The sequence below is a fragment of the Oncorhynchus masou genome, chromosome 28 (genome assembly GCF_036934945.1).
Source record: "Oncorhynchus masou masou isolate Uvic2021 chromosome 28, UVic_Omas_1.1, whole genome shotgun sequence".
Taxonomy (NCBI): domain Eukaryota; kingdom Metazoa; phylum Chordata; class Actinopteri; order Salmoniformes; family Salmonidae; genus Oncorhynchus; species Oncorhynchus masou.
Window position 1 is genome coordinate 64,111,066 of NC_088239.1, and position 15,550 is coordinate 64,126,615.

General features: G+C 40.8%; 1 protein-coding gene across 2 annotated transcripts; it reads left to right on the forward strand.

Moving 5' to 3' along the window:
* The first annotated feature begins 37 nt into the window (after window positions 1-37).
* On the forward strand, window positions 38-14,516 carry LOC135518058 (trafficking protein particle complex subunit 13). 2 transcript variants are annotated; one of them, XM_064942900.1, is made up of 13 exons: window positions 38-137; window positions 1,345-1,413; window positions 5,075-5,174; window positions 5,483-5,567; window positions 5,692-5,819; window positions 6,009-6,081; window positions 6,511-6,555; window positions 6,970-6,987; window positions 8,417-8,550; window positions 8,916-9,114; window positions 9,699-9,799; window positions 13,943-14,090; window positions 14,228-14,516. In XM_064942900.1, the coding sequence occupies exons 1-13, from the start codon at window positions 92-94 to the stop codon at window positions 14,333-14,335; spliced, it is 1,254 nt and encodes a 417-aa protein (XP_064798972.1). In that variant the 5' UTR covers window positions 38-91; the 3' UTR covers window positions 14,336-14,516. The 2 variants fall into 2 exon arrangements, with proteins under 2 accessions (XP_064798972.1, XP_064798974.1); XM_064942902.1 differs by lacking the exon at window positions 6,970-6,987.
* Window positions 14,517-15,550: the final 1,034 nt, after the last annotated feature.

Sequence of the window (15,550 nt, forward strand, 5' to 3'; positions counted from 1 at the left end):
ACCACGAGGGATCTCCCAAAATTGTCCCTCTGCGTTTCCTATAGTCAGCTGATATTGCCAGGTGAAAGTTCAACCGAACTGTTAAGACAAAATGGAAGTAAATCAGGCAAAACAAGAGCATCTACTTGCTTTAAAAGGTATTTTACTGAGTTAAATAAATGGCTTAAGCAATATACTCACTAGGGTTGCGTTAAACATTTTAGCTAATGTGGATATCTGAAAAGGTTGTTTACATCTGACACTGACAGTTAGCTGATAATGGCTACTGGCTTACAAGCTAGCTGCTACGCTAACGTCAAATAAGCTTGCTAACTGAACGATGATGAACGTGCTAGCTCGCTGACTACCTAGTATCGAGTGGTGTTGACCATGTCTTTTTTCTGTTCATTTTCAATAGCTAACATTCTTAGCTAACTAGCCAACAATGTTCTGTCAAATCATTTGCCATGTCATTCATTAACATTTGGGTACTATATCCATAACTCTCTACTATACCCTATGTATTATTTATTTAGTTAATGGTGGACTGTTGTCCTAACTGTATAGCTACATATTTAGCCAGCCTCTGCCATCTTGCTAACGTTAGCTAGGTAGCTCAAATGACCGAATTGTTGTTGATCTGATGATGAGTGTTTCTTACCTGTCCACTACTTGACTATTCACTCAAAAAGTTAGTTTATTTTAGACCCCAACGTAGCTACAGTGTGCTGAATATACAAGTCTCAGACATCTTGATAGACCCATTCAAATAGCTAGCTACCTGGTATGTGTTACGGTATTATGACTGGTTACTTTAATATTATCACAGATGGAAGGGGGAGTTATCTTTTGGTATTGTAATAATAATCAGAGAATACCTGACAAAGAAAGACTGTTGTGGCAAGGAGGAAATCTAACATTTATCTGGATAGTAACCTTCAGATGGTTTATAGATCCTCAACTAATCTATAAAATAACTGAAACTAACCACTGATTTGAATCATCTAATCGGGAAAACACTAACCCTAGACCCCTTATTTGAACCTAAACCTTATCTTAGTCATAGCCTAACATGCAGTCTATTTACATGCAACATCTTGCATGCAAGTGAGTTACAGTTGTTAGTTTGTTGATAGTTTGACCATCCGAAGGCCATCTAGGCCTATAGGGGACTATCCAAATAAAGTATGGCCTGAAAAACTTTGTTTGGAAACAACGCTAAAGGAGACTGTTCTTATTTGGCATTATGATATCTAGGCTGTTTGAGAGAGGTCTAGATTACCCATGGAATTTCCATCTAAAATTGCAAGCAAGTAAACTAGCCTAAGCCTAACTGACCAATCTTTGCTTCCTTGGCTTTCACAGTGATGCGGTTAACAAAACCCACTCTCTTCACTAACATGCCAGTAACATGTGAAGATAGAGACCTCCCAGGTAAGCCTTGATTTATTTTACCCCCAACATGTAGTAGAGTTGTAGAATCTTTATTAGGCCTATCCAATTTGCTTTGCTGCAGTGATTCTAAATACATTACATAGGCTATGCCTATAGATATAAATATAGAACATAGAACTAATAGGCTAGTTCCTATGATTCTGTGTGGCTCCTGTGTTGCTTAGTTGGTAGAGCATGGCATTTGCAATGCCAAGGATCGTGGGCTCGATTCCCTTGGGCCACCCATATTTTTTAAATACATTCATGACTGGAAGTCGCTTTGAATAAAAGTGTCTGCTAAATGGCATATATTATATTTCAAGTCCACAGTAGGCTTACGGTAAAAGCATTGATAGAACTGACTACTTCCATGTAGTGCTGTAAATCCCTGGTCCATAACAACACATTCACATGTCATATTTCTCTTTGAAATCAGTATTCCTCAGAGAGAAAAACAGATGCACGATTCTACATTTCACTACTATGAGATCAGTATTTATTACAACACTGCATGCAATCCTATATTAATTGGACCGATATGTATGAGAATATGTAAATCAGCTAAGCTTTCCTTTACTGGGGTTAAGCCTCCAATTAACATTCTAGGCATGATGAGAGTGAAATGAATTGAGCCAATACATTAATTAACCTGGGGAAATTATGTGATGTCGGCGATCAGTAATAAAGCCAGGCAGCCACACCTGTCTGCCTACTCCACTGAATCACTAAGGGATCCCAGGAATGGCTATGTCTAACCAGCTCCTAAATTTAGTTGTGCAGTCCTAAAGAGAATTTACAGTGTTTATTTTTCCTTCTGCCGGAGACCTACCTACTGCAATGTGAGCGCTGTGCTGGTAACCCAACTCCACTGAACCCCTAAATCACAGTGACACTTCTGGTTGGGGATGCTATTTATACGGGGGGGGGAGAATAAAGGCATATCTGGCCATAAATCGAAATGAACGACGAGAACATGATATAGGAGAAATAAAAATAATTTGTGAACATTTTTATGCCACCCAGCTCTCATATCTCCCACGCTGCTCCTCTAAAGGCTGCCTTTCACTCAAATATTTAGAACGTTGTGTCGTAGCAGAATCAGAATTCTTTTGGTAACATTTCTAAATATATATTTTATTGCATGCTTATGTGAGATATTTGTTGTTGACATTGATCATCAATATTAAAGCTACAAAACTTACAGGGCCCATATGAGGAGACTGACTGACTATTAGATCTGGTAGTTACAGTTTCCATAGAGCCATAAAATAAATAATATCTGGAAAAAATGTATAGATATAGTCAAACTTTTCTGGCATTGTGTTAAGTTTTTTACGTGCCTCAACAACACTTCGCTAGATGCAGTGCCTTCAGAAAGTATTCTCCAAAATGTGTGTTACAGCCTTAATTGAACATTTATTAAATTGAGATTTTGTGTCACTGATCTACACACAGTACCCCATAATGTCAAAGTGGAATTATGTTTTTAGAAATGTTTACGAATTCATTAAAGATGAAAATAATAAATGTCTTGAGGCAATACGTATTTAACCCTTTTGTTATGGGAAGCCTAAATAAGTCACAATAAGTTGCATTGACATGGGGCCTCCCGGGTGGCGCAGTGGTTAAGGGCGCTGTGCCACCAGAGACTCTGGGTTCGCGCCCAGGCTCTGTCGTAACCGGCCGTGACCGGGAGGTCCGTGGGGTGACGCACAATTGGCCTAGCGTCGTCCGGGTAAGGGAGGGTTTGCCCGGTAGGGATATCCTTGTCTCATCGCGCACCAGACTTGAAAATGGATGTTAAGCAATGATCAACAACCAACTTGATATGGTGCATTCAGAGTATTCAGGCCCCTTGATTTTTTCCCACATTTTGTTACGTTACAGCCTTATTCTACAATGGATTTAAAATTTTAAAAACATTCTCATCAATCTACACACAATACCCCATAATGACAATGCGAAAACAGGTTTATAGACATTTCTGTAAATGTATTAAAAATAAAAAACAGAAATACCTTATTTAACATAAGTATTCAGACCCTTTGTTATGAGACTCGAAATTGAGCTCAGGTGCATCTGGTTTCCATTGATCATCCTTAAGATGTTTCTACAACTTAAATTCAATTGATTGGGCATGATTTGGAAAGGTACACACCTGTCTATATAAGGTTCCAGAGTGGACAGTGCATGTCAGAGCAAAAACCAAGCAATGAGGTCGAAGGAATTGTCCGTAGAGCTCAGAGACAGGATTGTGTCGAGGCATAGATCTGGGGAATGGTACCAAAAAATGTCTGCAGCATTGAAGGTCCCCAAGGATGGAAGAAGTTTGGAACCACCAAGACTCTTCCTAGACCTGGCCGCCCGGCCAAACTGAGCAATTGGGGGAAGGGCCTTGGTCAGGGAGGTGACCAAGAACCTGATGGTCACTCTGTCAGAGCTCCAGAGTTCCTCTGTGGAGATGGGAGAACCTCCCAGAAGGACAACCATCTCTACAGCACTCCACCAATCAGGCCTTTATGGTAGAGTGGACAGACGAAAGCCACTCCTCAATAGAAGGCACATGACAGCCTGCTTGAAGGTTGTAAAAGGAACCTGAAGTACTCTCAGACCATGATAAGCAAGAATCTCTGGTGTGATGAAACCAAGATTGAACTATTTGGCCTGAATGCCAAGCGTCACGGCTGGAGGAAACCTGGCACCATCCCTACGTTGATGCATGGTGTTGGCAGCATCATGGGTTGTTTTTCTGCGGCAGCGACTGGTAGACGAGTTAGGATCAAGGGAAATATGAACGGAGCAAAGTACAGAGAGATCCTTGATGAAAACCTGCTCCAGAGCGCTCAGACTTGGAAAAGGTTCACCTTCCAACAGGACAACGACCCTAAGCACACAGCCAAGACAACACAGGAGTGGCTTCAGGACAATTCTCTGAATATCCTTGAGTGACACAGCCAGAGCCTGGACTTGAACCAGATCGAACATCTCTGGAGAGACCTGAAAATAGCTGTGGAGCAACACTACCCATCCAACCTGACAGAGCTTGAGAGGATCTGCAGAGAAGAATGGGAGAAACTCCCCAAATACAGGTGTGCCAAGCTTGTAATGTCATACCCAAGAAGACTCGATCGCTGCCAAAGGTGCTTAAACAAAGTCTTGAGTAAAGTGTCTGAATACTTATTTAAATTTAATATTCATTTTTTTCCCCAAAACAATCTAAAAAAACTGTTTTTGCATTGTCATTATGAGGTATTCTGTGTAGATTGATGGGGGGGAGACAATTAATCAATTTTAGAATAAGGCTGGAGCATAACAACATTTGGAAAAGGTGAAGGGGTCTGAATACCAAATGGGCTGTATATTGTACACTCCAGGTGTGCAAAGCTCTTAGGGACTTACCCAGAAAGACTCACAGCTGTAATCACTGCCAAAGTTGATTTTACCGTGTTGACTCAGGGGGTTGAATGCTTATCTAGTCAAGATATATTAGTTGTTGTTTTTTTCACATTGACAACGTACATTTTAATCCCACTTTGTACCACAACAAAATGTGGAACAATTCAAATGGTGTGAATACTTTCTGAAGGCATTGTATGAGAGTAATTTGTATGTGTGTGCATACCTGCGTGCACGTGTGTGTACATGTGCGTGCATTCTACAGGGGATTTGTTTGGTCGGCTAATGAAAGAGGACCCATCCACTATTAAAGGAGCAGAGGCGTTAATGCTGGGAGAGATGCTCACACTACCTCAGAACTTTGGGTAAATAACACTACAGCAACAACCGTTTCAACTCTTTGACATATAGAGCAGGATGAAACATGTAGAGGCACACACAACTAGCATTTAACAATCAGACTGGCAGTTTATATCTTTCATTCCCCCTGGCCGATCATTTCTGTCAGTATCTCTTGATCTGTTTCAGTATAGAAGCATCACATTTCTTGCAAGACAACCTTTCACAGGAATACTTAGTCTTGAAAAGCATTGTCTCGTTTCAGTTCTTCAGTGAGCGTGTGAGTCCATTATCTTTGTGTGTGACACTTGCGTAACAATTGTCCTCTGCACAGAAATATTTTCCTTGGCGAGACCTTCTCAAGTTACATTAGTGTGCACAATGACAGCACCCAGGAGGTCAAGGACATACTAGTAAAGGTACAGTACAGATATACATTAATCCAATGGAAACATGTTTAACCAATCTCTTTCTCATTGATGAATCCACTTGTCCTATTCACACAATTTTAAGTGAAATCCCCATTTTTGTCATGTCTTACAGGCAGACCTTCAGACCAGCTCTCAGAGGCTAAACCTATCAGCGTCCAACAACACAGTCACTGAGCTGAAGCCTGAGTCCTGCATCGATGATGTCATTCACCATGAAGTCAAAGAGATTGGAACTCACATGTATGCTTTCCTTTCTGACGTGGGCTAAATCGGAAAATAACATACTTTTGACCATTGCTCTATGTAATACTGGGAAAGGGGTGTCACTCGAGACAACAATGGGGAAGATTTACAGCAACACATCTGCAAAGATGGTTAGGAGTTCATTTGAATGCTAATATTCAAGGAATTTTGGTTTCTCTATTCTAGCTTGGTTTGTGCAGTCAGTTATACCACACAGGCGGGAGAGAAGCTATACTTCAGGAAGTTCTTTAAATTTCAGGTGAGTTTCAAAGCGTCCTTTATATGACCTCCCCATGCTCCCTCAAAGAGTTATATTAGAAACCAGACCTCAACCCTGAGCAATGTCACAGGCCCATGACAGAGAAAAGGCAATTAGCAGTAGTACACAAGCTTTGGCTTTTGACTACCAAACTATCTCACTACCTACTTACTGTCCTCAGTCTCAGAAAGGATCTGCTCTAAGTCACACAAAGAAAATAAATCCAACTTCTCTTACAGTAACAATATGTTTTGTATAAGCTATACTGACCGTTTTTAAATCAAATTTCTTGGCTCATGGATTTCAGCTTTTTTCAGAGATAAATGGTGTTATTTTCTAATGTTGTGAAGGGAGATTTATTGTCGCTGTTGAATGGAGGAATCTTTTGAGAAATCGGCGTCATTTAGCTTGCAATCTATTCTCAATCAGGTTCTGAAGCCGCTCGACGTCAAAACCAAGTTCTACAATGCAGAGGTATGTTTTTTTTCCTCTTTCTCTCAGCTATACTTACCTCACTCTTTTATTACCTGTACCAAAACAATGACAAATACAGTCATCCTACCGACTTATTCAACTTTCCACCTTTGTCAACATGCTAGCTATCTTCACTCATTCATAGTCAGATCTTTTTCCATACATTTCCACTATCAATTCAGCCTCTGGTTTTTAGATGACATCACAAACATAGAGTTTGTAGTATATCATGTTTCATTCCATGGTCAGGCATTTTCCATTGGTGACACATAGTCAAATTAGCTTTTTATTCTCTCATTTGCATATTAGTAGCATTTAATTTGTTAGCGTATGAAACAAGATGTATTGTCACTTTCATTTGGCATGTAACCTTCATTTGTTTATGGTCTCTTGTGTTTTTATTTTCTCCATTAGAGTGACCTCAGTTCCGTGGTAATCGTTTTTCTGTTTTCATTGCTTTTAACTCTTGCTTTTTTAATCCTTTTTGTTGCAGCAACGTCTGTCTGTCTTTCTCTGGAGCCAATGAGCGTGAGCAATGGCAAAATAAGGGAAAAGCATGCAGGGGAAAAAATATGAAGAATAAAAACCCATATAGTAAGACTTTACTTCTCACAAAGGAAACAGATGTGTGATGCTGCTTTAGTAAAGGGTGATCAAATGCTTTTCCCACTATTTTGCCGTTACTCTGTTTTTTTTCTCTTCGCTGCTTGAGCCCTCTCGCTAACTCATCTCTCACAGGACTTGTGCAATTGGGTAGTAGGTGGGTGTGATGCCAGAGAGATTCATGGGGAAATAGAATGGAAGCGCATTGATCAAACAATCCATCCTCATAGGGTGAAATCAACATCATGGGTCTAGGCTAGGGCGGGGTTCTAAATTGCACCCTATTGCCTATATATGTACTTCTTTTGACCAGGGCCCGTAAGGCTCAAAAGTAGTGAACTATATAATGAATAGGGTGCCATTTCAGACAGAGCCTAGGTCTGTATGATTGTATTGGGGTTTCCATTTCTACAGGTCTTTTGAATGATTGGATTCAAGTGTAGATTTGAATGATGGTTTTCAATCAAAATCCAGTACCAATCTCTGATGGGAAGGGATGTTCATTTTAATGATGATTTTAGTGTGGTGATTATTAATCTGATTTTATGAATTTATATGTTCACTCTAAAATAAACTCTTTCAAGAGTCTGAATAAATCAGATCAGGTAAAACATTATTCAAATAAGGCTCTGGACAAAAGTTATTTGAGATGTGTCTGATCAGCTTTTTATGTTGGGTTTGATGACAGGTCTGTTTCGGCATGGGAGATGTGGAGTGGTGCTCTGCTCTGTAACAATAACCCCAGTCTGTCCGTCCGTCTGGCCGAATGTTTCTGTCCGTGGTCCCTACTTAATCACTAGCCTTTGAATTTCAGGCATGAACTAATCTCTGAGCACTCCTCTGTTCAGTTGAGTACTAATCCACTCCTCAAAGGTAAACTGAGCAGACTTTGCTACTCCATTTTGGCCCTGCTAGTTGATTTTGATAGGACTGACGAAGGTATGAAAACCGTGTCTTACCGGGGTGCTAATGATGTCTGAATATTTCGGACATGTTCATACATGCCAAAATCTAGTGTAAGTTATACAGGTACTTCATGGTGATTTCTAGAATCTAACTGTATAAATCCAATGCTTTCAGATAAATCTGACACACACTAGGCCTAAATGAAATCTACAGTTTCCCCTTGAGGGGGCAATACGTTGTAAAGTACACTGAAAGGAATTGAAGTCAAAGTGCTGCCCAGTTAAGTCCCTTTGAGGAGGTGTTCCTCTAGTTAGCGCTAGCGGATAATGTTAGCGCTTACCCCCACCCCCAGACAGACGAGGTGTTTCTCGAGGCCCAGATCCAGAACATCACCACGTCGCCCATGTTCATGGAGAAAGTGTCCCTGGAGCCCTCTATGATGTACAATGTCACCGAGCTCAACACCGTGGAGACTGGGGACGAAGGGTAAGGGACACACACACACATTTTAGTGTTATGTTTGGATTGTACAGTAAAAAGGCAGTAATATAAGAAAGATACATGTGAAGAGGAGAAAGCAAATTCGAGAAGAGTTTATCTGTATAGATTATGCTAGCATGATATATTGTGTTTTTCTAGTGTACATTTTTTGTGTTATTTTACTGCTTTTTTTGTTGAGACATTTTGACTGTGAAAGCTGTATGACTATTCTGATTGAAGTCTATGCTGCGTACAAGATACAGCATTCACTCGACCAGGTCTTCTCACTGTAGGTCAAGGCGCCCCTACTATGTCAAAGGTAATAGGTTTTCAGTGTCAGCTCAGACTTCTCCACCCTGACTGTGTTCCAGAACTTCTACATTTGGGAAGATGTCTTACCTGCAGCCCATGGACACGCGCCAGTACCTCTACTGCCTGAAGCCCAAATCGGAGTTTGCAGAGAAGGCGGGCGTCATCAAGGGCGTGACGGTCATCGGTAAACTGGACATCGTGTGGAAGACCAATTTAGGAGAGAAAGGAAGGCTGCAGACAAGCCAGCTACAGAGAATGGTACCAGAGCATTCTCAGTTACATGATATGGTTCTTAGTTAAAGTATATGGTTGTTGCATAACAGGACATTCTCAATGCTGTGGTTGTCTTTGTTGAGTGGTGTTGATGGTCTTGTCAGTCATACCTGGGCTGTTGACAAAATGTGAGTCATTGGACAATTACAATGACAGCTCAAAATGAAGATTATATTCTCAATTGGATAATATAGTCATTCTACAGTTTCCAAATTTGTCAAAGTCATGCAAAATGTGATGTCATGAAGCCTGTTGCCCAGGGTTTACCAACCAGACAACCAAATACAAAACAGTGCAATCATGGTCCCAGACGATGCGCTTCTTGTGAGCCAAACATAAAGAAAACCGGTCCAAAATGTATCTGCTATTGCCTGGATCGGACAGTGTAATAATTGCATTTGTGTTGACCCAGTATGAATTGGTTTTCCTCGTCTCGTTATTAAAAAATTTAAAAACTCCAGCATACCGGTAATCTGGATGCTTCCAACAATATAATGGATCTTATTTATCAATGTTTTGGTCTCAGTTGACCTTCAACAGGGTATTGCTTTTCCACTTGTCTCTGACAGGCTCCAGGTTATGGAGACGTCAGACTATCACTGGAGATGATCCCAGACACCGTCAACCTAGAGGAACCCTTCGACATCACCTGTAAAATCACCAACTGCAGGTATAATCAAATGGCTGGATGGACCTACAGTACCTGTCAAAAGTTTGGACACACCTACTCATTCAAGGGTTTTTCTTTATTTTTTACTATTTTCTACATTGAGAACAAAAGTGAAGACAAAACTATGAAATAACACATATGGAATCATGTAGTAAGCAAAAATGTGTTAAACAAATCAAAAGATATGTTATGTTTGAGATTGTTCAAAGTAGCCACCCTTTGCCTTGATGACGGCTTTGCAGACTCTTGCCTTTCTCTCAACCAACTTCATGAGGTAGTCACCTGGAATGCATTTCACTTAACAGGTGTGCCTTGTTAAAAGTTAATTTGTGGAATTTCTTTCCTTCTTAATGTGTTTTAGCCAATCAGTTGTGTTTTGACAAGGTAGGGGTGGTATACAGAAGATAGCCCATATTATGGCAAGTCCATATTATGGCAAGAACAGCTCAAATAAGCAAAGAGAAACGACAGTCCATCGTTACTTTAGGACATGAAGGTCAATCAATCTGGAAAATTTCAAGGACTTTAAGTCATAAGGTGAATTCACCAATTTGTAAGTCGCTCTGGATAAGAGCGTCTGCCAAATGACTTAAATGTAAATGTAAATGTTAAAAGTTATTTCAAGTGCAGTTGCAAAAACCATCAAGCGCTATGATGAAACTGTCTCTCATGAGGACCTCCACAGGAAAGGAAGACCCAGAGTTACCTCTGCTGCAGAGGATAAGTTCATTAGAGTTACCAGCCTCAGAAATTGCTGCCCAAATAAATGCTTCAGAGTTCAAGTAACAGGCACATCTCAACATCAACTGTTCAGAGGACACTGCATGAAGCAGGCCTTCATGGTCGAATTACTGCAAAGAAACCACTACTAAAGGACCAGTAAGAAGAAGAGACTTGCTTGGGCAAAGAAACACGAGCAATGGACATTAGAGCGGTGGAAATCTGTCCTTTGGTCTGATGAGTCCAAATTTGAGCTTTTTGGTTCTAATTACCGTGTCTTTGTGAGACGCAGAGTAGGTGAACGGATGATCTCTGCATGTGTGGTTCCCACCGTGAAGCATGGAGGAGGAGGTGTGATGTGTGGGGGTGCTTTGCTGGTGACACTGTCAGTGATTTGTTTAGAATTCAAGGCACACTTAACCAGCACGGCTACCACAGCGATATATTAAACATCTGGTGTGCGCTTAGTGGAACTGTCATTTGATTTTCAACAGGACAATGACCCAGCACACCTCTAGGCTGTGTAAGGGTTATTTGACCAAGAAGGAGAGTGATGGAGTGCTGCATCAGATGACCTGGTCTCCACAATCACCCGACCTCAACCCAATTGAGATGGTTTGGGATGAGTTGGACCGCAGAGTGAAGGAATAGCAGCCAACACGTGCTCAACATATGTGGGAACTCCTTCTAGACTGTTGGAAAAACATTCCAGGTGAAGCTGGTTGAGAGAATGCCAAGAGTGTGCAAAGCTGTCATCAAGGCAAAGGGTGGCTACTTTGAACAATCTAAAATCTATTTTGATTTGTTTCACACTTTTTTGGTTACTACATGATTCCATATATGTTATTTCATAGTTGTGATGTCTTCAATATTATTCTACAATGTTGAAAATAGTAACAATAAAGAAATAACCTTGAAAGAGTAGGTGTGTCCAAACTTTTGACTGGTAGTGTATGCATAATTCCATTAAATGTTTTATTTTACCAGGCACGTCAATTAATAACAAATTCTTATTTACATTGACAGTCTGGCAAGAGGCAAAAGGCCACGTGGGGAAGGGGTGGGGATTAAAAGAAAGTGTTAAGAGAAGATTGACAACATGGACAGAACAGACTTGGCAAAGTACATATACATCAGCAGACAGACAGTGGAAACAAAGCACAACAAGACAAGAGACACAATCACGCTACACAAAGGGAGACCTATGGCAACAACACAATGTGGTACAAGCATTGATAAGAGCAGAGAACAGCACAACATGGTACAAGCATTAATAAGGGCAGATAACACAACATGGTACAAGCATTAATAAGGGCAGACAAAGGCATGAGGGACAAAGTAGGCAGAGACGAAGCACATCACGACAAGAAGGGATTTCACAAAACATGGCAGACCACAATACAAGCAGCATAGTACAAATAATAGCTGTGCAAACATACAATTGTGGCCAAAGGTTTTGAGAATGACACAAATATTAATTTCCACAAAGTTTGCTGCTGTGTCTTTAGATATTTTTGTCAGATGTTACTATGGAATACTGAAGTATAATTACAAGCATGTCATAAGTGTCAAAGGCTTTTATTGACAATTACATGAAGTTGATGCAAAGAGTCAATATTTGCAGTGTTGACCTTTCTTTTTCAAGACTTCTGCAATCTGCCCTGGCATGCTGGCAATTAACTTCTGGGCCACATCCTGACTGATGGCAGCCCATTCTTGCATAATCAATGCTTGGTGTTTGTCAGAGTTTGTGGGTTTTTGTCTGTCCACCTGCTTCTTGAGGATTGACCACAAGTTCTCAATGGGATTAAGGTCTGGGGAGTTTCCTGGCCATGGACCCAAAATATCGATGTTCTGTTCCCCGAGGAACTTAGTTATCACTTTGCCTTATGGAAAGGTTCGTCACCAAACTGTTGCTGGATGGTTGTAGAAGTTGCTCTCGGAGGATGTGTTGGTACCATTCTTTATTCATGGCTGTGTTCTTAGGAAAAATTGTGAGTGAGCCCACTCCCTTGGCTGAGAAGCAACCAACACACATGAATGGTCTCAGGATGCTTTACTGTTTGCATGACACTGGACTGATGGTAGCGCTCACCTTGTCTTCTCCTGACAAGCTTTTTTCCGGATGCCCCAAACAATCGGAATGGGGATTCATCAGAGAAAATGACTTTAACCCAGTCCTCAGCAGTCCAATTCCTGTACCTTTTGCATAATATCAGTCTGTCCCTGATGTTTTTCCTGGAGAGAAGTGGCTTCTTTGCTGCCCTTCTTGACATCAGGTCATCCTCCAAAAGGTCATCAGGTCATCCTCCTTCGCCTCACTGTGCGTGCAGATGAACTCCACCTGCCTGCTGCCATTCCTGAGCAAGCTCTGTACTGGTGGTGCCCCGATATCGCAGCTGAATCAACTTTAGGAGACGGTTCTGGCGCTTGCTGGACTTTCTTGGGCGCCCTGAAGCCTTTTTCACAACATTTGAACCGATCTCCTTGAAGTTCTTGATGATCCGATAAATGGTTGATTTAGGTGCAAGCTTACTGGCAGCAATATCGTTGCCTGTGAAGCCCTTTTTTGTGCAAAGCATTGATGATGGCACGTGTTTCCTTGCAGGTAACCATAGTTGACAGAGGAAGAACACTGATTCCAAGCACCACCCTCCTTTTGAAGCTCTAGTCTGTTATTCGAACTCAATCAGCATGACAGAGTGATCTCCAGCCTTGTCCTCTTCAACACTCACACCTGTGTTAATGAGAGAATCACTGACATGATGTCAGCTGGTCCTTTTGTGGCAGGGCTGAAATGCAGTGGAAATGTTTTTGGGGGATTCAGTTCATTTGCGTGGCTAAGAGGGACTTTGCAATTAATTGCAATTCATCTGATCACTCTTCATAACATTCTGGAGTATATGCAAATTGCTATCATACAAACTGAGGCAGCAGACTTTGTGAATTAATATTTGTGTCATTCAGACACCACAATCAGCAGCCTACATTATTTGTTTGTGTAACAGCTACAGCTGTCAGTGAAAATGTCCATGCCTGAGTCCTTCAAAGCTGAGACATAGATAACTTTCCAGCTTAAATGTTTTGTATAAATTGATCCAGTCGCTAGCTGCAGCTAACTGAAAAGAGGAGTGACCCAAGGATGTGTTTGCTTTGGGGACTGTGAATAGCCGATCAGGGGCTGTAATTAGAAGATGAGGGTTGCAATGGGTTTCTCAGCACGCCATCTTAAGTCGTGCAGTAGAGTTTAGTCGGCTAGGGGTAGTAAGGCCTAAGAGGGTTTTGTAGATGAGCATCAACCAGTGGATTTTGTGTCTTGTGTAAAGAGATGGCCAGTTTACAGAGGAATACAAAGTACTGTGATGTGTTCTTTAAGGAGCATTGGTGGCAAATCTGATGGCTGAGTTGTGTGTGTTGTTGCAGTGAGAGGACCATGGACCTGGTGCTGGAGATGTGTAACACCCGCTCCATCCACTGGTGTGGTGTATCAGGGAGACAGCTGGGCAAAGTCAGCCCCAGTGCCTCGCTCTCTCTGCCCCTCAAACTCCTCTCCTCTGTCCAGGGCCTGCAAGTAGGTGCCCACTTAGAATACATTGTAACACTAAGCATAGCTAAGGCTTATTACAGTATGTTATGCTATTACTGTTAACATTTGCAGTCAACAATCGGTTGATGATTGTAGCTAATCACCATTTGCTTGTGTTTCAGAGTATATCTGGCCTGAGACTGACCGACACATTTCTGAAGAGGACTTATGAATACGATGACATTGCACAGGTGTGTGTGGTTTGTCCATACATGAGCCGTGAGAGCTAAGACTCTTCTAGAACTGAGCACTATACATCTCAATGGACCAACTACCAAATTTGCACCTATATCATCAGTACACACCCCAAGCTGATCATGTTTTAACAGATGTTTTTAATGTTTTCTTTGCAAAAAAATTATGATTTTAAATTAATGTGCATGTAAATGGGAATAAAAAATGTTAACTTAATCCCTAGTTTGTTGTGCTTTGCCAAAATATTTATCATTATTCTGCACTATAAGTGCAAATCTGTCTCCAAAGTGATTTAATTATATGGTTTCACTACAAGATTCAGAACTCAACAATGATCAATTTTAAGACATTTTATTTAGACGTATATTTGTTGACCAAACATTATATAATGCTGCTCTGTTTTACACAATATTCATTAGCTTCAATTAAGTGTCTGACAATAAATATCAGATGGAAAAGCATGCAAAATCAATAAGGCTGAATAAGTCCCATACTATCAACATTGTTTCAGTGATGTCAAATGAAATAGAATCCAAAGAGAAATGGCATTGACATATTTGTGTGTTTGCTATGGTTCCAATCATTAGTAAATACAGGGTGAGGGTAGGGGGTGCAGACATGGTCACTGTACATACTTTCAAGGACATACTTTCTTTTATCTTCAAATTAGCAGTCTGATAATTGCTATTCAAAGCAATGATAGAGATCCACATGATCAAGGCTTAGGGTCTTTGTTTCATCCAACAGTAACTATAACAAATAATTTGGTACAAAAATAACTGTCTGAACATGATAGGATAGAAACAATGTAACCCTGCTGTCGTGTGTAACTCATGTAGTCATGAGAAAAAGGAATGTGCTCCCAGTTCAAATACTTCACAGATGCATCCTTTATCCCTTTCACTCCTTCCTGAACAACCCCTTCCTCCATTTCTCTCCTTCCTTAATTCCTTCCACCCTTTCACTCCTTCCTTAACTCCCTTTCTGTCCTTAATTAGTCCCTCCCTCCCTTTCTCCCCTTCCTTAATTCCTTCCTTCCTTAATTCCTTGCTCCCTTTCACTCAATGCAATTACTGAAAGCAATTTTAAGTCAAATCCTGGGGTCAGTTCTGAAAGGAGCAATGTTACAGAACGTGAAGATGTATCTGTTATACACAATACAGTTCTAATTGCCTGTCATGTACAGTGCCTGTCCAGTTTGGACACACCTACTCATTCCAGGATTTTTCTTTATTTTTACTATGTTCTAT

Bases quoted from the DNA above. Each gene is read 5' to 3' on its own strand.
- LOC135518058 (XM_064942900.1), top strand. From the start codon at position 92: ATGGAAGTAAATCAGGCAAAACAAGAGCATCTACTTGCTTTAAAAG. The intron at 8,551-8,915 runs GTAAGGGACACA...ACTGTGTTCCAG, and splicing joins GTGGAGACTGGGGACGAAGG to AACTTCTACATTTGGGAAGA. The intron at 14,091-14,227 runs GTAGGTGCCCAC...CTTGTGTTTCAG, and splicing joins CCTCTGTCCAGGGCCTGCAA to AGTATATCTGGCCTGAGACT.